At 51.8% G+C, this 22270-nt stretch overlaps 2 protein-coding genes and 1 long non-coding RNA gene across 3 annotated transcripts; 2 read left to right on the top strand and 1 right to left on the bottom strand.

Moving 5' to 3' along the window:
- Positions 1-4511: 4511 nt before the first annotated feature.
- SFN (stratifin) lies at positions 4512-5827 on the top strand. The gene has a single exon (XM_037499906.1). The coding sequence runs from the start codon at positions 4545-4547 to the stop codon at positions 5289-5291; it is 747 nt and encodes a 248-aa protein (XP_037355803.1). The 5' UTR covers positions 4512-4544; the 3' UTR covers positions 5292-5827.
- Positions 5828-6872: 1045 nt separating this feature from the next.
- On the top strand, positions 6873-16339 carry LOC119237073 (uncharacterized). The gene is made up of 4 exons (XR_005123187.2): positions 6873-6984; positions 13375-13485; positions 14225-14320; positions 16230-16339. It is a non-coding gene; the product is annotated as an uncharacterized LOC119237073 (long non-coding RNA).
- GPN2 (GPN-loop GTPase 2) lies at positions 12946-22029 on the bottom strand. Its single transcript, XM_037501050.2, has 5 exons — positions 21555-22029; positions 20825-20981; positions 17472-17632; positions 16008-16138; positions 12946-15169 (listed from the first exon to the last, which is right to left on the bottom strand). Exons 1-5 carry the CDS (start codon positions 21963-21965, stop codon positions 15097-15099), a joined length of 933 nt encoding a protein of 310 aa, XP_037356947.1. The 5' UTR covers positions 21966-22029; the 3' UTR covers positions 12946-15096.
- Positions 22030-22270: the final 241 nt, after the last annotated feature.

The raw sequence follows: 22270 nt of genomic DNA on the forward strand, positions 1-22270 counted from the left end.
CCCCACCACCTGGAGTAGGTAGGACGCAAGGGAGATGCTTGCTGCCTTTGCTCCAGGCACTGAGGGACTGAGTTAGCTCCAGAACATTGGAGAGACTAAAGGAAACTAGACTGGACCTACAGCTGGGGGATGCTTGTCTGCTGCCCTGTACCTTTTTTAACCAAAATAAAGATTCCCCTCTTCTTGCCATACTCTTGGCTCTTTGGTCCACCTTTACTTCAGGGTCTGGGGGTTGGGCCCTACCATGGGTGTGCAGGGGAACCTCTAGCTTCCCTTTGAGTCCAGCTTCCCTCTGGCTGGTTAGTGTGGTTCTGGAGGTTGCAGAAGAGGCATAGGAATGACTAGGCCAGGAAAAACACAGGAAGAGTAGCCAGCGTCCTCAGAGCCCTCCAGAGCCCTCCAGAGATATTCAGGCCTTAGCTGATCTCTGAAAAGGTCCCAGCCCAGGCAGAGACAGGGTTTCACTTCTATGTGGGACTATCATACCCTTGAACTGAGCCCCTCGTCAAGTCACACACAGTGTGCTGAGTGGGAAAACATAATTATAGCGGCCATATATCGAAGGCTTGCCAGGTGCCAGGCCCATTTCCTCGCCTATGAGGTGATGTCAGCCTTTGCACAGAGGAGAGAGCTGCAGCTTGGAAGGTACAGGACTTGCCCAGGATCTCCCACCTGGCAAAGCAGAGAATCCAGGATTTGATCTCTGCCCTGACCTCTGACCCTTCTGTGCTACCCAGGCAGTGAATGTCACTCTTTCAGGAGGAGAGCTTGGGGAGGAGGGGGGAGAAACCCTACAATTAGAGGATGTCATAATCTGTGCTAGCTTACTTGCTGTACCAGAGGGGAAACAGACCCAGAGGCAGGAAGGGACCTGCTCACGGCCTTCTAACAGAGCTGGGACGCAGACTACACCCTGATCTCATTCCCTTTTCTTCCCCAAAATTCTCCTCTATGCCCTAGACTGGACTAGCCTAGAAGATGTGGGATACACTAAACAGCAGTGCCTTGGGGAGAAAAAGACTCAGAATAGCTGAGTCAGTTAAAAGTAACCTAATGTCCCTTCCCAAAGGCAACTAGTAGAGTGAGCTGTTGGCTGGATAACTGAACTTTTGTTCACAAAGAACCAGGGGGAGAAGATTTCATGATGTCTACTAGGCACCTGTTTAATGTACTCATTCCAAGACTGAAACAGTTCCTGGGAAGTTCTTCCTGGAGTCTAACCAGAGGTCCCCCTGCTGCAATCAGAGCTCTGTCCCCTGTTCTCAGCTGAGACAGATAACACCTGGTCTCTGCCTTCACACAACTCTCTAAGCCTGTCATTACCAGCGAAGGAGGCTTGGCTAGCTATGGTGCCAGAGACCTTGAGCCCACTGCTGGGATAGATGCTATGTGGAAGGGTGGGGAGCAAGCAGGCAGGCTGAGGAAAAGCCCCTTTAGGCTGCAGCCCCAGCTCCTCTCCTGCTGACTCAGGTAGCTGGCTGTAGAACTCCATGCCCTGCCAGGGCCTGCTGCCTCCTGCCTGCCTGGGCTCCTGGACTTGGGAAATGGAGGCCTGGAGGCAAAAGGAGGAACCTGAGACAGGAACTGACTCAGGATCGACAGGCCAGAGCGGGCAGGAGGTGTCAGGCAGCCTGGCTCCCAGATTCACCCCTGATCTTCAGCAGGGGAGGGGCTGGAGTGAAGGGACTTCCTTTCCCTTGCTCAGGGCCTTGCCCAGGGCATGTCGCTGGGGTGGTGAGACACCACCAGGCCTCCCGTCCCTGAGCATCAGGACGAGAGTGTTCCTTCCCTAGAAACAGAAGCTCCAAAGTGCCGGGGCCTGCCAGACCCTGTCTTCTAGGTTTCTGGGATCTCCAGCTTGCTCACAGGACTTGGGAACGCCTGGGCTGGGTGACTAGTACAGGGGAAGGTCCTTGAGAGCCCAGGGGCTTTGTGGATCAGAAAAATGTCCAAGATGGGAGGGAGGAGGCAGTGCTGAGCAAGTGCATCTGACCCAGCATTGTTAGGGAGGGAAGAGGAGGACACCCAGATGGGCAGGGGCCGGCTCAGGGCCTTCCTCATTTCATAGAACCTAGCACTGCTCGTGCTTTGAGTGTATATGTTTATTATTAATACAGTTGGTTGAACTTTCCACGTAACAATCACCATGCAGTCTACTAAGTGCTTTCTATCAACTCAATCCTCACAACAGGTCCCACGTTAAAGATTTATTTATATATGCATTCAAGAGCTGGGGAATAGGCCAGAGGTGCAGGGGGCTGAGGGTGGGGTGTGAGAGGACTCACCAGAGACAGAGCAGGGAACAGAACAGGCAGACTGACGAAATACACTGCTGAGGGGAGTAGCGGGTGAGACAGGAGAGGTCTGCTGCGCCATGTGGGTGGCTCCCTGGCCGGGGATGGGACTCGTGCTGCAGTGGCTGCGGATAGTTTCATAGTGCTGAAGCTTAACCCCTAGTACCACCAGGCCATTTTATACTGAGGAAAGCTCATAGTGGTTGTCACTTAACCAAGGCCAAGCACACTGTAAGAGTTGAACCCAGGCAGTCTGATTTCAGATAGTGAGCCGTTCTGTCCCTCATAGAAAAAAATACACACTGGCCGCTGATAACCTCACAGGAAAAGGAAAAGGAAAAACAAATCACTTGGAATCCCACTACCTAAAGATCGGCTCTGTAAGCTGGTACCTAAGTGCGTTTCCTTCCCGTCATGTCAGTGTCTGTGATCTAGTTTGAGCAAAAACTTGGGGGCATCAAGCCTAAAATGCCTTCTTCCTTGGAAAGGAAGCATCAGCCTGTAGCATCAGCCTACACTTGTCCCTACTCTTCCTTTGAAGAGGCAGGTCTCATCTTTGGGCCTCAGTGTCTGACCTAGGCCTCCTTCCAGGAGAGGAGGGTAGGTGTCCAGATACCGAGAAGAACCAAAGGAGGGACAGGTCTGTGAAAAGGTCCTGGCTCGAGGATTAAGCTATCTAGAACCTAGGGAGCGGAGCCCCACCCCTCAGCCCCATCTGGGCTTTGCTAGGAGAGGGGCAGATAGGCAGGAACCCATCCTCACAGGCACAGAGCCAACGCCTTTAGGGGAAACTCTTGGCTGACACAGGATAACCCAAGTGAACAGGGACAGAGGTTCCTTACAGAGGAGTCTCCATCTCAGAGGCCTCTGCTGGGGTCAGGGGTGGGGCCATGGTCAAAGGGAAAGACAGGGAAACTTCTGAGAGGCAGCCTGGGGGAGGCAGCACTCAGCTGGGATTCTGCCCCATAAAACAAAATAGTATGTGTCAACACTACCTCCTTTTTCTTGGTCCTGATTCTCTCCCCAGGTTGCTAGCGTCCCCCCTGGGGAACCAAACTGGGCTGAGCACCAAGTGGCCTGCTTCCCAGCCTCTGACAGAGGGCGGGCTGAGTCAGGCAGGAAAGTGGGCCAGCCAGCAAGCTGGGCCCCCACCCTTTGTGAGCCCCACTGATACAGGACAGCAGGTGGCTTGGAAAGGGCAGGTGACCTGGTGTGGCGAGCCAGAGGGTAAGTCCTCAAACAAGTGGCAACAGGCCACCAACTTGAAAGGGAAAATTGTGCTGCAACGGGGAAGGTGTCCGACAAACCTACTGGGTGACTAATTACAAAGGCTGGGCTGGAGCGTCACAGGCCGCTCGTTAAACTCCTCATTAAGTGGCACCCTAAAAGCTGCCACCTGTGCATTCTGGGAGCTCAGAGGGGGACAGGATCCTGAGGGGGGGCGGCGAGGACCAGGCAGGGGCATCACTTCAGGTAGACTCTGGAAGAAGCTTGGATCTCATTTTTGAAAGAGTGTGTGCAGCTCACTGCTCAGAGGCTTTGAAGGAAGGGAAGCCAAAGCAAGAAGAACGAGGTGACTTAGTAGCTGTGACTCCAAGTAAGTCTCACTCCTCTCAGCCTCAGTATCTCCATCTCCCAAGTGGGAGTAATAGTCATCATCCTGCCCGCCCCACAGAGACAGACCAGGGGTGAAATTAGATCATGGATATGAAAGTGCTGAGAAAACCATGTATCCCTACCTAGACACGAATGATCTCACCTGCACGAAGCCAGGGGATGTACCTGGCAGGATTTGGAACCCCTCCTCTTGCACCTGGTTTTATGGGCTCTGCCTGAGCTGAAGTCATCCCGAGCCCCTGGAAGGACACCGTGAGGATCTGATTTCAGAATCTGGGCCAGCTTCCTAACGTGGGCACCCATGTAATGGGGCTGAGCACAAGAGGGGGCAATCTGGAGCTTGGAGAGCTGCCTGTACAGGTGGGGCCAACGCCCGGATTTCTCCTGCTGACTGTCCCGATGACTCACCCCCCCATGTCCAGGCCCTTTTACCTTTAAGGAAGAGCCGGAAAGGGTGTGGGGAGAATAGTAGATGGGGGCAGGTCCCAGGCTCCAGGCCCGCCCTCCGCCCCTCCCCACCCCTCTCAGGGCCAGGCCTTCCAGCCAAAAGGCAGGCAGAGAGCAGGAGAGGTGCAGAGTCCAGCACTGGTCCTGAGGCAGCCAGTACCCCACTGCCTACCTGTCCCCAGAGCCATGGAGAGAGCCAGTCTGATCCAGAAGGCCAAGTTGGCAGAGCAGGCTGAACGCTATGAGGACATGGCCGCCTTCATGAAGAGCGCCGTGGAAAAGGGTGAGGAGCTCTCCTGTGAAGAGCGAAACCTGCTCTCCGTGGCCTACAAGAATGTGGTGGGCGGCCAGAGGGCTGCCTGGAGGGTGCTGTCCAGTATTGAGCAGAAGAGCAATGAGGAGGGCTCGGAGGAGAAGGGCCCGGAGGTACAACAGTACAGGGAGAAGGTGGAGACTGAGCTCCGGGGCGTGTGTGACACCGTGCTGGGCCTGCTGGACACCCACCTCATCAAGGAGGCCGGGGATGCCGAGAGCCGGGTCTTCTACCTGAAAATGAAGGGCGACTACTACCGCTACCTGGCCGAAGTGGCCACCGGGGACGACAAGAAGCGCATCATCGACTCAGCCCGGTCGGCCTACCAGGAGGCCATGGACATCAGCAAGAAAGAGATGCCGCCCACCAACCCCATCCGCCTGGGCCTGGCCCTGAACTTTTCCGTCTTCCACTACGAGATCGCCAACTGTCCCGAGGAGGCCATCTCGCTGGCCAAGACCACCTTCGACGAGGCCATGGCTGACCTGCACACCCTCAGCGAGGATTCCTACAAAGACAGCACCCTCATCATGCAGCTGCTCCGAGACAACCTGACGCTGTGGACGGCCGACAACACCGGGGAAGAGGGGGGCGAGGCTCCTGAGGAGCCCCAGAGCTGAGGCAGGCCTGCTACCCTCCCCGCCCTGCCCTCTCCAGTCCCCCACCCCCAGCAGAGAGGACTTGTATGGGGTGGGAGACCCGACCTTTCTCCTTGTGTGCTCTGCTCCAGCTCAGAAAAGATCCCTGCGACGGGACCAGCAGAGCTGTGGCCACCTGGAGCCAGGGGAGCCCACTGTTCGTGCAGCTGTCGGGTGCTCCTAACCACTGGTCATCCCACAGCCCTGCTCTCTGCACCCCCTTCTTCGAGACCCCACCTGTAAACCAGGCCACTTCTTCCCTGCTCTTGATTCCCTCCTGCCCCTGCTGCCTCTGGATCTTAAGAATTGAGGAGGGTCCCACCCTTGTGTCTGATGCGGACTGTGTGGCCAAGGCTGGAGATGTGTGTGTGTGTGTGTGTGTGTGTGTGTGTGTGTGTGTGTGTGTGTGTGTGGGTGGGTGTGTGGGTGTCTGTGTGAGAATAAGACCCAGAATAAGAGGGAAAGTATGTCTGCTGGGTGTGACCATGTTTCCTCTCAATAAAGTTCCCCTGTGACACGCCTGTCTTTTCTAGTTATTGGCTGAGGGCTGGAACTGGGACTGGCGTAGGTTCTACAGAGAACCTGACTTTGGACCTCTGATTTAGGGGCCTGACCTACCAGGCGGCGGCCCACAGGCAAGACTCTGGGGCTGGTAACTCCAGGTCAGAGGCTGGGGATTCAGCTCTCTCAGGGTGGCCCCAAACACTTTAGTCTGGTCCTGAGAGGGTCAGGTGATGCAAAGGCGGTTTTGAGGCTCCTGGGCCAGCTGTGGCCAGATTCATGGGGCCAGAGACGGAAGAGCTCAAATCTGAGGACACAGGAAACCAGTTAAGCCTCAAGTGTGAGATCTGAGGACAGCGCCTCAGGGATACGTCATAGCAAGCAGCACTGGGCGCCCCAGATTTGAAAGTGGGTAACAGTCCCATCGGGTGCTCAGATCTTCGAGAAGGGAGACCGAGCTCAGATCTGAGACACACCCTCTCTCCCCGCTTTCCGAGAAGAGGCGCAAGCTGGTTGGAAGCGCCACTGGGAGCGCAGGCCAGTGGAGGGGGGCAGAGCTCGCCGCCTCCGCTCCAGGCAGCAACACGCCGAGGCCTGCGGCTGCCCGGCTGGGTCGCGGCTTCAGAGCCGGGGGCTAGGGGCGGGCCCGAAGCTGAGGTTCTCCAATCACGGGAGGGTTCTGCTCAGGGTCCCGCCCCTAACGCCTGACTGGCCAATGGGGGGTGAGCGGCGAAGGCGCAAGACGCGTCTTCCCGCCGCCCGAGTGGCCCCGCCGGCGCCGCGACGCGCAGCGAGTCTGAGGGGCCCCGCCGCCCGCAGAGTGCCAGGGCGGCGCTTCGCGGGTTTCGCTCCTGCAAGTTGCTGCCCGCCCGGCCCGGGAGCTCAGCATCCTCAGAGCAGCGGCGCGGGGCGGGCCCGCGCGGAAAAAGCCGTTCCGGCCCTTTGAGTCATCGGCTCCTGCAGGCGGGGCCGGGACCCGGCCGGCGGGCGCGGGCGCGGGGAAAGGGCGCCCGGAGCGCGCGCACCGAGCTCCGCCGGCCGGCCCGGGGCGGTGGCCGGGAGACCTGGGGTTGACGCCCTGCCCTCCGCGACCAAGGCTCTTACCTCACTGGAGATTTGAAAAACAGTCCCTGCTTCTTAAGAGTGGTGGTGAAATTTGAGAAAATAAGTGCAGGTAAAGTCGCCCCCGAAATGTTCTTAGCTGTTAGGAGCCCTCCCAGCGTCGGTGGTCAAGGACTCCGCCGACATTTCTGTGCCCAAAGCAGAATGACCAGTCGGGCCCCTACTGAGGAGCAGCGCTCCTGCCTGGGCCGGCCACCTGAGAAGCCGGCCTGGCCTCGGCTCACTCCGCCGCCCGCAGCCCCCTCAGGGGCCCCCCAGTTCAAGCGTGGCCACACTCCGGGCACCCAAGTTGACACGCTCTTGTCAGAGCCCCTGTGTCTGTAGGGGAAGCTGGCAGGGCCACTCTGATGAACTGTGGGGGCCGCCCCCCCTTTTTCTCCCCTCCTTTGTTGGAAGTGTGTTAAGTTTCAAGGTTCCCAACCAGGCAGAAACTCTGGGCCGGGGCTAGTGACTCCCCCTCAGCTCTGGAGGTGACCCGGTTTCTCTGACCAGACAGGTCTGGTGACTTTCTCTTAATAGGGTAGGTCCTGGGAAAGGAACTTCTTTCTCCTTTTCTCGTAGGCTGCAACTTGCCTACTCCCTCCACACCACTCCTGGTTACCCTTTCAAGGGAAGGAAAGGAGCTACCCAAGAGGTGACGGTGTTGAAGGAGATGGCGAGGGTGTGAGCTGGCTTAGCAGCCAGCGCTAGTCAGAGGGCCCCAGGCCTCCTTTGTCAATGACATGTATATTTCAGTCCAACTGCTTTTGGGTGTGAAGTTTCTTGGGGAACGTTGACATGCTCTGGATTTAAATTGTGGTGATAGTTGGGTCTCCCCTGTGGCGCAGCCGGTTGAGGGCAGCGCTGTGAAGCTGTCCGCAGCCTCTGCAGTGCGGGTTCCATCCCAGGAGAATCCCACATGGCTCAGCAGACTGCTCCTCTCTCGCCTGCTGCTCCCCTCAGCAGTGTATTTCGGTCCTTCTGCCTGTTCTGCTCCCTGCTCTGTCTCTGGTGAATCCTCTCTCTGTCTCTGTCTCTCTCTCTCTCTCTCTCTCTCACACACACACATACACACACACACACCCCTACCTCTGGCCTGTACCCCAGCTCTTGTATAAAAATAAATAAATCTTTGAAAATAAATAAATAGATAAATAAATAAATTGTGATAGTTACACAATTTTGTGAATACTGAAGAACACTGGACTTTGTATTTTAGAAAGATGAATTCCATGGTATATGAATTATATCTCTTAAAAATACCAGTCCATGGGCCTCCCCTGGTGGTGCAGCAGTTGAGCGCTGGGTTGCGAGGCTGCCTGCAGCTTCTGCAGCGCCGGTTTGATCCCTGGCCACCGGCGAGGGTCCCACAAAAAAAAAAAAAAAGAAAAAAAATACCAGTCCAGGGGCCTCCTTGGTGGTGCAAGGGTCAAAGACAGCACTATTAGGCTGTTGCCAGCCACTGCAGCATGAGTTCCATCCCAGGCTCCTCCAGGGAGCTGACCCACATAGCCCAGCAGACCTCTCCTGCCTCACCCGCTGCTCCCCTCAGCAGTGTGTTTCAGTAGATCCACCTGTTCTGCTCCGGCTCTGTCTCTGGTGAATCCTCTCACCCCCACACCTCTAGCCTACAGCCCAGCTCTTGTAGGCATAAATAAATCTTTATAAAAAAAATACCAGTCCAGAGGGCAAAGTAGGTGAAAATGCCAAAATGCCAAGTTGTGCTGGAAATTTCATGGTGGCCACTCCCCCTTTCCCGCTGTCCCCTCCACTTGAGCTTTTTTTTTTAAAAGATTTATTTATTTATGCCTACAAGAGCTGGGGTACAGGCCAGAGGTGTGGGGGGAGAGAGGATTCACCAGAGACAGAGTGGGGAACAGAACAGGCAGACTGACTGAAATACACTGCTGAGGGGAGTAGCAGGCGAGACAGGAGCACCATGTGGGTTGCTCCCTGGCGGAGCCTGGGATCGAACTCTTGCTAAAGAGGCTGCGGATAGCTTCACAGTACTGTGCTTAACCCCTTGCACCACCAGGGAGGCCCCTTGATAATGTTCTTTTAACCAAATTTCAAAGTCCATCTTTAGGTCAAAACTTCACTAGCCACCTTCCCTTTCCCTTTAACACATTTCCTGAGGGCAAATCTGTTATCTGTTCTGTCACCTCCTACATCTGTATAGGTCCATTTATTCAATCATGAGTTCCTGTCTACTTGATTCCCACTGGGTTTCCAGCTAGATCCTGGTGTATTTATCTCCTCAGAGAGCTCCCTAAGAATGATAAATTGTCCCATTATTCCTTTTCTCCTACACGTCTCCAGCAAGGTTTTGTGTTCAAGACCTAGTTTTAAAACTTCATGCTTGGAAACCAGGTTTAGGGCCAGGTCCTCTATGGTAGAAATGGAAATGCAGTTGGTTGAATTGAGGGAGGGCTGTCTAGACAGAGATTAAATTCATAAAGATTTGAGTTACTCTAGCCCCATCCTTTCTGCACTGCCACATTATCCCCCAGGAAATGGAGATCTGGGGCTTGCAAAGTTCTTCCTCTCCCAAGGATTTGGGAGGCATGGGAAAAATTTGTTACCTAAATTTTCTAGAGAAAGTTTTTCTCTTCTCTCTCACATATAGCTTCTTCAGATAGCAATGTCCAATTTAGCTCTGTAGACCCATAGTAGTGGGTGATGGAAGGCAGAGCGCCGGGGTTAAGGTATCTTGTAAAAACCAACCAGGCACCCTAGGGAGGCCAAGGCATTGGGATCAGACAGGCCACTGTGGCTCCTTCCAGAAAGGCAAGGCGCGCGTGCACACACACACACACACACACACACACACAGAGTCCAAATGACTGATGCCTTTTTAGGAAAACTGATTTCAGATGCTTACACCAACATTGCTCTCTGACCAACAGTGCCCCACTCTGGCTTCTTACTCGAGAACAGAACAGTAACAATAGCAGCTGGCACAACCACTATGTGCTAGGCAGTTCCATTCCTTAATCCTCACAGCAGTGCATATTACCATCTTTGTTTTGCATGTGAAGAAGCCAGTGCTCAAAGCAGCTTAAAAAAAAAAAATTACCCTAATAATAACCAAGGTTATACAACTAGTTATGTGTCAGGGGAGTTAAACAGGGTCTAACTCCAAAGCCCATGCTTTTAAAATACAGCAGCTGCTTTCTGACTGTTCAGAGGGTTCCCCAGAAGCTGCCACTGGGCAAGAGCCCAGCAGTCAGGGTTTCCCCTGTTTCCACACACTTGGGTTAAAATAGCCACACATATGTCTGTTTTGTGTATTGGAGTTTCATGACTTAAAAATAAGTTTGAAAAGAGCCACATTATGCTATGCTGTTCTGCTCTATCTTGGACTTTCTAAGAATCAAGACCTTCTTACTCTGCTATCAATTTAATGCCACCCCAGGGCCCCGCACAAAGGAACTGTCTTAATTGAAAAAACAACAAAACCAGTTTCTTGGCTGGTTCACCAAGTTTAGTTTTCCTTAATCTGGTTACATCCTTTGTTTCTTTTTTTTTTTTTTAATTGATTTTCTTATGCATACAAGACCTGGGGTACAGGCCAGAGGTGCGGGGCCGGAGGTGGGGGTAGGGGGCATTGAGAGGATTCACCAGAGACAGATTGGGGAACAGAACAGGCAGATTGATGGAAGTACACTGCTAAGGGGAGCAGCAGGTGAGGCAGGAGAGGTCTCCTGCTATAAGGGTTGCTCCCTGGCTGCAGAGGGGCGGGGGTGTGGGGGATGGAGGCTCGGGGGTTGCAGGGAGGAGATCAAACTTGTGCTGCAGGGGCTGCGGACAGCTTCATAGGTTGTGTCTTGACCCCGTGAGCCACCAGGGAGGCCCCCCCTACCCCGCTTTGTTTCTTTTCAATTATTCACCCTGTTCACGGGGTCTGCTCTGTCTCCTATCCCTGCTGTTTGGAGGGTGACCTCACAGAACCCCCTTAGCTCCACCTGCCCAATGAGTCAGCAGCCAGGAATGTCTGTGGGGGCAGCAGACAGGTATGTCACCCTGGGGGTGTCAGAAGCTGATTCATCTCATCTCCACCCAATCTCCTTACTGCTCTCTGGGAAATTTAACTCTTTGTCTGGAGATAAAAGAGGAAAATCCTAGACTCAGAAAAAGCATGGAGTCTTTAATCTGTGGCTAGGTACAGCATATAATATATCAGATTATGGTATTCCATAAATATTTGTTAAAAGAGAAGGCAGGAAAGAAGGAAAAAAGGCACATTTTAATTCTCCAGAATAAAGTTAACCTGAAATTTTCTTATCGGACTTGTCCCCTTTGGAGAGGGGCAGATTTTAGACCGGAAGAGATCATGTGACCCTGGCATGACTTGTGAGTTGGGAAAAACCTTATCTGTGCCCGATATTCCTCCTTTGTTGTTTCCGATTCCACAGTGCACAGTGGAGACTCCAGGACTGGTAGAGAGGAAGAGGGAACGTCCAGTGTGAAGGGGAATTGAATTTGTGCAGCAAGCACACTGCTATTTTGTTTGAGGTGATTTTTGAAGGGGCCTGTCATCTCCCTCCTCTACAACTGCTTCAGGGGTTTGGATGGGTAGGGAAAAAAATTTAGAATTTGCTGTGTGTTCTAATCCAAAGCATTTTGCCAATACTCAAATGCCCAGCCCAGCCCAGCCCCTCAATCTTAGCCTACCTGGCTAGCTAGACTTCTGGGATTGCCTGAAGTTGGCTCAGAGGTTGGAAATGGTGGACACAATGGGTTGGAGTGAGGCACACAGCTTCCCCTATCCTCAGCAGTCTGATGCTGATGTTGAGGTGTGTGCTAATTTGGAACTAATCCTTCTAAAGGGAACAGGGAGAAGAGGTGGGCAGACCTGCACAGGCTGGGTAAGGCTCCACAGCTAAAGGAAATAGAGAAGAAAAGGGAGGGCAAGGGAGAGGAGCTACTTGTTTGCTAGAAATTTTCCCTCCAGAATTCTGGGGCAGTTGGGCTTGTACTGTTTTCTAAGACAGGGTGCACCTTAGTAGTGCTGACATCAGGCTGTAGTTACTCCACTCCCCCCTCAGGAACCTTGAGAAAGGACAGAGCATCTTTAAGATTAGTCTTGCCTCCTTTCCATAGACCCTAATGGGTTCAGGCTTCTTGTTCGCAGCCAATGTGGCTGCCCAGTTTGCTAATTCAGAAGCAGCTCAGAACAGAATGGATATTCAACTCTGGGCTTTAGGGTGACACTCTCACTCCTAAGCCTCTTTGTCTGGAGTGGAAGCCTTTCCGATAACCTGTGGCCCCCAGTTGTTGGGATTCCCCATTGAGAGCTAGAAAATGCATGTATCCTAATGCCATTGGCCAGAGAAAAGCCTCGGCCTCAGATGTTTTCTTCCTCCAGAAGGTTTTCAGAAGTGAGAAGTGAGTTCTGGATGTGAGAACCCTGTCAGACAGTATCCATGAGATGTAAAATGGCACTTTTCTGGAAGACATTTTGACAATATGAATCCAGAACCCGAACATGTCTACTTTATTTTCAGGATTTTATCATAAGCTAAAAATTAGAGACTCAGACAAAGATTTGGGTACAAAGATGTTAATCATGGCACTATTTACAATAGCAAAAAGTTGGGAGTCTGGTTAAGTAAACAGTGTTATCAACATACCACAGATTATCACGCAGACATTAAAAAGGTCTTTATATTTTTAATTACATGAGTGTTAACTAAAAAAAGCAGGTTACAAAGCAGTTATAACATACTCCACTTAGATAAATGGTATAGCTTCCCTGCATGTATAGAAAAATGACTGAAGGAAAACACACAAGATATATTTAAATAATAAATGTATTATATATAATTTTCCTGTTATGGGATTATGGGTGGCTTGTTTTCATTTTCCATGTTTTCTTTAGTTTTGTGTATTTATTTATTTATTTATTAAGACAATAGATTTATTTATTTATTTATTTATTTATTTATTTATTTATTTATACAAGCACTGGGTACAGTCAGAAGCGCAGGAGGGTGAGAGAATTCACCAGAGCCAGAGCGGGGAGCAGAGCAGGCAGAAGGACCGAAGTACACTGCTGAGGGCAGCAGCGGGAGGCAGGAGAGGTCTGCGCGCCATGTGGGAGCCTCCTCCGGTGGCCGGGGAGCAGCTGGGGAGCAGCTGGGGATCGAACTGGCGCTGCAGAAGCTGCTGGCAGCTTCACAGCCCAGCGCTCAACCGCTGCGCCACCAGGGAGGCCCTAGTTTTGTGTTTTTAATCAGGAAAGGAAAAATAAAAAATTCTTACAAAGGTTACCACATGTCAGGCATATTGGAGAACAGTCATTCTCTTACCCACAAGTCACCTAGTCTCTTTTCTGCATGGTGCTGTACCCTCCCACCATGCAGGGGAAGCATCATCTTGCTGTCACTAGAGAATGCACCCCTGCTGTGACACCAAGGCCTGAAGATAAAGATTTGGATTATTTCCCCCCTTCTCTACTAAGGACTGCAAAGGAGTAATGCTGAGGGTGCTTGGATGTGAGACCATAAAGTTCTAAATGACGCCTCCCTGCCAGCTGGTTTGCTTTGGTGAGCACTGGAGCCTCTGTGATGGGGTAAGCATCAAAACCCATGACCACAGCTCTGGCTATTTTCAAAAACACAGCACCCACCCTCACATCCTAACTGATGAGGAATTTGTCCAGCACCTGGGCGCCAAGCCCCACAGGTGACTCACAGCCAGCCTTAGGCTGTGCCTCCTGCCCTCAGTTTCCCTGGCTAGCTCTGTTGATACTCCCCACCTACTGTGCAGGGTGTTAATAAGGGTGAGATGCTTTGAACTCCTCACATGAAAGAGGCTGGGGAAGCAACACCTGGTTATTATCCCCTCTATGGTCAGGCGTGGGAGGGGAGGTTGCCGGCTTTCATATTGTTCCAGCCACAGCTGCCTCCTCATAGCCCCTTCCTCTTCTGTCTTATGCTGTGGCTGCCAAAACTGGAAAGGGAAAGGCCCCACTGCAAAGCCACTTCGGATCGCTTCTCGGCCTTTTGGCTAAGATCAAGGGCAAAGCCACTTCGGAAGAGATTTTTTTAAACTGAATCCTCCAAGAGCCCAAGCCCACAGTGATCTCTCTTCCCTCTGATTTGTGATTTAGTAATTCTCGATAAGTATCTACACTCTGTCTCCTGATTGGCTACAACCCCTGTGGGGCCTTGACATTTCACTGGTAAGTATTCACAATTAAAGAAGTCAGTAAAGTGGACCATGAGAGAATCAAAGTTCAAACTCTTTATCTGTGGTTTCCTCTCTGTAAAATGGGTTCAGTAACATCCCCATTTTGTCCCTCTTTCCAGAGTTAGCTGTGAGAACCACATGAGGACCATGTGCATGGAAGCACTTTGTAAAATGTCAAGCCCTTCACGTGTGTTAACAGGACCGAGTGTCTACAAGTAAGACTTTTGGCACAATCACCATCTGTCCCTTTCTGCCCCAAGGCTACAAATGCAAAAAATATTTTTTTAAAAGCCTGGGATGCCACCTATTGGTTGAAAATATGAATTGCATTCAACTAGCTGCAAAAGCAAAGGAAGCAAATGCCAGTTTTCATTTTAAAGTGAAATTTTAATCACTGCCATAAATGAAAAACTAGTTAACATTTGCCCAAAACAGAATAAAACCATGCAATACAATGAAAATATTTTAAAATGAAATCTAGCTAAGAAGTGTTGCCTGTGAAAATTCAAATTTAAGGCTCACTGTTAAAATTGGAGATGAACAAAAGCACATGACTGGAGACTGTCCATCCCCCAGTATGCTTCTGCACTTTGGGGAAAACGTGGACCAGGTAAGGTGGCAGTCCCTTGTTCTGCCCCAAATCCCTGGGTCTGGGTGGTAGAAGGAAGTTTAGAAGCCACAAAAAACAGAAAATAAACCCTCGTATTGTAGTACAGTCCATCACTGCCAGGGAGGGGCCGGTGCTGCATTCCCGGTGGTAGTGCCCAGAGCTTGTAAGCATGGAGGACGATGGGTGCTCTATTGGGCACCATGTCTGCCTTTTGGCTAGATGTCCTTGGCAGGGCTGAGTCTCCCTTTGCCAGCTTCTCAGTTCTGGCTGAAAGGACTTGTCCTTGGATCTGTGCCTGCCAAGCTGTCCGCTGCTCACTGGGAGTGGTCACTTCCCCCGGTGCTAGGTTACGTGTCTGGCTCTCCAGAGCCCAGATTGTTGCTATAACTGCATGGTTTCCTGCTCCACTGACTGGTCTGAGGGAGCCAGGTACTTCTCCTGGATGCCCAGGGTGCTGAGGGAGGGGTGTCAAGGCAAATAGCATAGGCCGCGATGGACAACAGGCCTGGGAAGGAGCTGTTATGGATGCCACCGTCAACCTGTCTGGCAGATTCCCTTCTGTCCCCTCCCCACCTTCTTCATAATTATAGCTTCAGATAACAGGGAACACTTGGGTTTGAGAAGCCCCTCAAAGCCTCTAGCTGCAGATGCTCCCCCATTTGCCTCTTCCCCACACTGCTATGGATCAAAGGACCAGAGTGCGCTAACCCTCCAGCTGTGTACGCACACTCTCTGGAGTCAGACTGCAGGGGCTCAAATCCTGATCTCATCAGCTCTTTCCCTCGTCTGTAAAACGGTATTGTGAGGATTAAGAAACACAATGAAAACATGGCCTGGCATGGCACCTGGCATGCAGTAGGTGCTCATTAAATGTCTGTGACTATGCTAGTTCCCACTGCCCACTCAAGAGTTAAAGTCCACACTCCCTCACAAGGCACCCAAGTCCTCCACCACCAGCACTGCCCTCCTGGAACCCCTGTATCTCCTTGTCTTCTTCACACTCAAGCTACCAGGCAAGCCGAACCCTTCCACCTCTACCAAGCACCTGCCTTTTCATCTTTGGGCCTCTGTATTAGTTCTTCCTTCAGATCAATATCCTCGCTTGTCCTCATGTACAACCAATCCTGAAGCCTTCTCAGGGACCAGCCTTTGCAAATGAAAGACAGTCACCATGAAATCCAATTGGTCAACACAAAACCAGTCACCTACAAGGGTAGATGTGGCCACTTCAGGGCCCTGTCTCCCTTCTTGGCTGTGGCTAAGAAGGGGTTGAGGCTAGAGAACAAGGATACGAGGAGAAATGGAAGTCAGCTCCCATGGCGGCAGACATCATGGCTTCCAGGCTTCGCTGCTCTTGGACCCCGAAACAGTAGCCATTGGCTTTATCCACAGCTTGCAGGACTCGCTGAATACTCTCCTTGTCCTGGGTGGGGAGGAGAGAAACAGAAGTGTGTGGAACTGAGGTTGTACCAAACTGCTTGCAATCTCCAAACACTCCCTTGATCTCCATGCAGCTTTCCGTGGCCTGGAGCAGTTCTACAAGTCCCCAGAGGCCCGGCTACGTCCCACTTTTCCTGACCATGAACACACCCAAATGAAACAGGTAAGTTCCTCTGTGCACACCCAGTCCCCAGGATTTATCCCTACCATAGCTTTGATCCTACCATCTTATAACACCTATAAACTGACCTGTCTCCTCTACTTGACTATGCACCCCTGAGATTAGGGGCTTGTTTGTTGAGGTATCTCCAGTGCCCGGCATATACTTAGCTAATAATAAGCATCTGATAAATATCTGTTCATCTACTTAACAGGGATAACAGTTCATCCTCACATGATGAGAAAGATCAAAATAATGTAGCATAGTCCTCAGCACAGGGCCTGGGAGAGAAAGCCTTCAACAAGCGGCAGTTGTCATGTTTAACATAGGCTTCACCTCCTCATTTTTTTTTTTTTTTTTTAGAGACATGCTTTTTTTTTTTTTTTTTTTTTTTAATTTATATTTATTTGGTTGTTTGTTTTGTTTATACATGCACTGGGTACAGTCAGAAGCGCGGGAGGGTGAGAGAATTCACCAGAGCCAGAGCGGGGAGCAGAGCAGGCAGAAGGACCGAAGGACACTGCTGAGGGGAGCAGCGGGCGGCAGGAGAGGTCTGCGCACCATGTGGGACCCTCCTGTGGTGGCCGGGGAGCAGCCGGGGATCGAACTGGCGCTGCAGAGGCCGCGGGCAGCTTCGCAACCCAGCGCTCAACCGCTGCGCCACCGGGGAGGCCCTTCACCTCCTCATTTAGAGGAGAAAGTGTGGCACAAAGAAGAGAGAGACAAATTTCTCCAGCTCTATCTACTGCAGAAAGGAATCTTATATGCACGTGTGCCTCCCAGGTTATCTTTGCAGGGTGCAAGGTAAGAGGCACAAGGGTGTTACTTTGTAAAGTTAACAGCAATTGCTCATCTTGAAGAAGTCTGAATCTTATCCCTGGTCTTGGTCAAGTCCGTTGTTGGTGACTCTGAAGTCATCCATTTTCACACTGAGAGAACCCAGTGATACAGAATAGATATGGCCAAAATTTGGTTCATCCTCTTTACTGGAATCCTGCCCATCACTGCCCCTGGTCCCAGGACCAAGGGGACCAAATGATAATCAGACCTAGGACAAAACCAGAGTCCTGAAAGTTTCCTGCACCCTCCATGTGGTGAGGTCACAGGCACTGCCAGAGCCTGTGGCCAAGGGAAGAGGCCCCATAGTCCCCAGTACCTGGATGTTAAGAGGGACGAAGGACACCAAACTGTAGTCTTCGATGAGCTGCACCAGTTTCTCATTGAGCTGGCGGTAGTGGCGGAAGAAAGGATCAGAAGCTAGGTGGTCGAGCAGGTAGGAGAGGTCCAGGACCTCTGTATAGTAATCCAGGTTGAAGGCTAAGGAGAGAAGCTAGTATTTAGGAGCATCTGGCATCAGGCCAAAGACATGAAGCCAGGGATCATACATACTTTCTTCCTTTGCCTTCATTCACTCATTCATTAAACAAATGTTTGTTGAGGCAGTGAAATGAAGTTACGAAGAAGAAAATACTTGGTATCGCTTGCTGGCTCTGCCGTTTACTCTGGCACCCACCTCATGGAACTTGTGAGGACTGAATGCTCTAAATCCCAGTGACTGTACAGAGCAGCGCTTCACCAAGATAGTAATAACAATACCAAACCCACAGCATGAACAGTGCTTGATCCCTGCGTCAGGAAGCTCTCAGTCAGTGTACCCTCTCCCCCACTACAGGATTCTGTAAATGCTGATTGAATTGAATGAATGCTGCATTCTAGCAGGGTTACCTCTTGGGTAAATCACTCTCCCTTTCTGGGTTTCTGGGTCAGTTCCTTCTTAATGTTGGATGAGGAAACCAGACTAGATGTCTCGGAGTACCTGACTCAGTTTTATGAATACCAACTTCCTACTATAAGGAAAAAGGGCCTCTCTGCACTATCCATTTCTGTCTAGAAAACTTAAGCTGCTCACTCAGCGGGTCTGTCCCAAAGTGAGGTGAGGGAGTAAGGCTGTCAGAGACTGATCAACTCATTCCTCACACTCTGCATTCCAGTCAGCTCTAATTAGAAACTGATGTTTCTGTGTCTACATGAAAAATGTCCTGGAACAAATAGGACTCTTCTGAAGATAAGTCACATTCCTTTGTTTTGCCCCAACTCTCTGAACCTGGGTGGTAGAAAAGTTCAAAAGCCACAAAAAGTAGAAAACAAACCCTTGTATTATAATACATTTGTCATAGCCTGGGTGGGGTCGGTGCTGAGTTCCTGGAGGAGGCACCCATCCAGACCTCATGAGCACTGAGGGTGTGGAGGGTGTGGTCCAAGAAACTTTTTCCATTGTCTGACAGGTACATTTTTCATCAAGAACTAAGAACCAGTAGCCAGATACACTTGGGTTTGGATTTCATCACAGCTAACTTATCAGCTGTGTCAGCGACCTTGGGCTATTCATGTAATATCTCTAGGCCTAAACTGCCTCATCTGGTTTGCACAAATGAGGATGGCAGGCAAGAGTCAGAGCTAGAAAGGTTAAGGATCACCATGTAGCCACCTGGGCTGGAGGCTGTGAGAAGGGAGAGAGGGTTAGGAGAACTGAAAATCTGGGTGTAGAAAAATAGGGTTTCTGGATTTGCAAAGGCAAGAACCAAGACTCTGGGCTAAGATGTCCCCTCCAAGGAGCTGACATCCCTCCAGTCCTGACTGGCAGCCAGACAGTTATCCTTTAGACAACTTCCCCTCCTTCTCACTGATGGAAATTTCAGTTGTTTTAGGTTCCCTCTGGCTGGAGATGCTATTTCAGGAACTGAAGCCCCCAAGCTCAGCAGAACACAAATTCTGCAGGAAAGAACATGCTAGTCATAGGGCCCCTGGGCAACTCCTCTGCCTCATGCCATTCTGCTTCTCCCTCAGTCTTCCCTCTTTGATAAATGGCACCCTATTGGTGTACTGGCCCAGCTAGAAAGCTGAGAGTCATCCTTAATTCCTCTGTTTTCTATTTTCTTTTTCTTAAAGATTTATTTTATTTATTTATGCATACAAGAGCTGGGGTGTAGGCCAGAGGTGCAGGAGATGAGAGGATTCACCAGAGACAGAGTGGGGAGCCGACAGGTGGATTGACTAAAATACACTGCTGAGGGGAGCAGCGGGTGAGACAGGAGAGGTCTGCTGCACCGTGTGGGTAGATCCCTAGCCAGGGATCAAACTCATGCTGCAGTGGCTACGGATATCTTCATAGTGCTGAGACTTTAAGTGCTGCACCACCAGGGAGGCCCTATTTCTCTGTTTTCATGTCTAATCCATGAACTATTTCTTTTTTTTTTTTTTTTTAAAGATTTATTTATTTATTTATACAAGCACTGGGTACAGTCAGAAGTGCGGGAGGGTGAGAGAATTCACCAGAGCCAGAGCAGGGAGCAGAGCAGGCAGAAGGACCGAAGTACACTGCTGAGGGGAGCAGCGGGCGTCAGGAGAGGTCTGCGCGCCATGTGGGACCCTCCTCCGGTGGCTGGGGAGCAGCTGGGGATCGAACCGGCGAGCCGCGGGCAGCTTCACAACCCAGCGCTCAACCGCTGCGCCACCGGGGAGGCCCTATTTCTTGAGTAAGTTTGAATCTATCTACTTCATTCCCACTGACTGGGGTGCTGCAAAAACCTAAAGGATCTGTTTTCATTCTTGTCCCTTTCAATTCATTCTCCACAAAGCAGCCAGAATAGCCTTTTCAGCTTATTGTATTTATTCTTAATATTCATCAATGGCTTTCCTCTGTGTTTAGATAATACATGGGGAAAAAGGAGTCAAAAAAGAGAAAAAAAAAATCAAACAAACAGCACAGGTTCTGGTCCCTGACCACATCTCTGACATCGTTTCTTCTGACAACCACTTGCTCAGCTCCCCTAGGCTTCTCCCACTTCTTTTCCATGAATGCAAAAAACTCTTTCCTTAAGAGCCTTCACTACTGGCCTCTTTTCCTAGACTAGCTCTTCCTTGCTTGGCTCCTTCTCACCATTCAGGCCTCAGTCCAGATAGCACTGCTCATTCTCACTCCCAGCCACTCAGTCTCATCACTAGTTCCTGTACAGTACATTATCGCTATCCACATCCCTCTTGTCCCCCAAACCCAGAACAGTATCTAGCACGGACTGGCTTAAAATAAATAGGCTGGGGCCTCCTTGGTGGCGCAAGGGGTTAAGTCTCAGCACTACGAAGCTATCTGTAGCCACTCCAGCACGAGTTTGATCCCTGGCCAGGGAGGTGACCCACTCGGTGCAGCAGACCTCTCCTGACTTGCCTGCTGCTCCCCTTAGCAGTGCATTTCAGTACATCTGCCTGTTCTGTTCCCCACTGTCTCTGGTGAATCCTCTCACCCTCCCGCACCTCTGGCCTACACCCCAGCTCTTATATGCATAAATAAATAAATCTTTAAAATAAACGGGCAGGGTCCATGACCTGCTGTGCATACTATCACCAGGCTATGCAAGGTCCCAGGAGGCAGTGTCCTTCAGCTGGTGCCTCCACTTCACTCTGGCCCAGCAGCTCCTCTACTCCTTGCCTGTTCAGAACAAGCGTTCTTACCCAGCTTCCCATAGTGCTCAATGAGGTCCATCTTGGAGAGGAGGTTGACGTGGGGCAGCTCCACATGCAGCATGGTGGCCAGAGAGGTACACAGTACCGAAATGAACTTGGCTGGGTCTGTGCAATAGTGAGAATCCACTAGATGGACAGCAGTCAGCTGGGAGGGGAGGAAGAAGCAGTATGAATGTGGTCTGGAGAAAGAGGGAACACCAAGGTCTATATCTCCCCCATCACTCATGATGCCTGAGGGAAGAGGACAAGCCTCCCCCATTAGTTTCCTCTTGGTTCTGTTTCATTCTAATAGCCACACTCATTTCCTTCTCTCAAGAGATACAGGGCATTTTTTTCTTACAAGACACTGCACTAAGTCTCTCAGTGACTAGTTCACTTCCTGCTGCATCTGGCTCTACTCTGTCACTTTTTGTTGTCACCAGTTCACAACAGTCACCACGCCACTTTCCGCATAACCCCTTCCATACTTCCAGTAATCCCAAGTTGGTACTAATACATCCATTTTACAGATGAAAAAACTGAGGTTCAGAGAGACAAAGTGACTTACCCAGGACCACACAGCAAGTCATAGGCAGAGTCAGAATTTGAACTCACGCCTGTTTCACTCCAAAGCGCCTCAAGCCCTACCAGGCTGTGTGACTTGGGGCGTGGCATACGTCCTCTTCCCAGTCTCAGTTTCTCCATCTGCAAAATGGGCCTGCCCCAACCCGAGACGCACCCTGAGGTCCCACTGCGCCATCTGGGAGAAGATATTGCGCAGAGCGCCGTGGTGCGTGCAGAGTTCCACCTGGCCCGGGCAGTCGAACAGGAAGTAGTGACCGCGGAGGGGCTCGAGCTTGGCACGCAGCCAGTCCAGGTTGGCCTCCAGGTACTCCATGCAGTAGAGCAGGCCGCCGTTGGGGCCCAGCCGCAGCGCGTCCATCACGTCGCCCAGCCCCACCAGCTCGCTCACGTCCACGGCGCACTCGTACGGCAGCCCCTCGTTGGCCGGGTCCAGGTTCACCACCGCCACGCGCCGGCCCAGAGCGCGCAGGAATTCGCTCATGCCCGAGCAGTACGTGGTCTTCCCCGAGCCCGGCGGGCCGATCACCGCCTGCCCGAAGGCCGTGGTCGGGGCGGCCCCCGCCATGGACGGCGCGCTGTCCGCGGGGCAGGTGGATGCGGCAGGAAGGCAGGGCGGGCGGCCGCGTCCGAGTCGCGTCAAGGGCGGAAGCCCCCCGACACGCAGGGCGACGCTGGGGGTCACCGAACGGGCCCAGCAGGGGCCCCGACGCCGCCAGGGCCGAGCTCGCCGAGCGCCGCCGGCCACCCCGGCTTCCGGGCGCGCGGGGAAGTCCCGCCCCACGGCGAGGGCGTGGCCGCGCGCGCCGCTGCTCCGGCCGGGGCCTCGGACGCCCGCCTCCAGCCCCGAGTTAGAAGAGAACGAAAATCCCG

Source organism: Talpa occidentalis, unplaced genomic scaffold (genome assembly GCF_014898055.3).
Source record: "Talpa occidentalis isolate TD23 unplaced genomic scaffold, MPIMG_talOcc4v2.1 talOcc4.9, whole genome shotgun sequence".
NCBI lineage: Eukaryota > Metazoa > Chordata > Mammalia > Eulipotyphla > Talpidae > Talpa > Talpa occidentalis.

Excerpts from the sequence above, each read along its gene's own strand:
- GPN2 (XM_037501050.2), bottom strand. The coding sequence starts at position 21,965 with ATGGCGGGGGCCGCCCCGACCACGGCCTTCGGGCAGGCGGTGATCGGC. Across the intron at positions 20,982-21,554 it reads TGGCGCAGTGGGACCTCAGG|CTGACTGCTGTCCATCTAGT; the intron begins GTGCGTCTCGGG and ends CTCCCCTCCCAG. Across the intron at positions 15,170-16,007 it reads GCTGACTTCCATTTCTCCTC|CACCCTGGGCATCCAGGAGA; the intron begins GTATCCTTGTTC and ends CCCCTCCCTCAG.
- SFN (XM_037499906.1), top strand. The coding sequence starts at position 4,545 with ATGGAGAGAGCCAGTCTGATCCAGAAGGCCAAGTTGGCAGAGCAGGCT.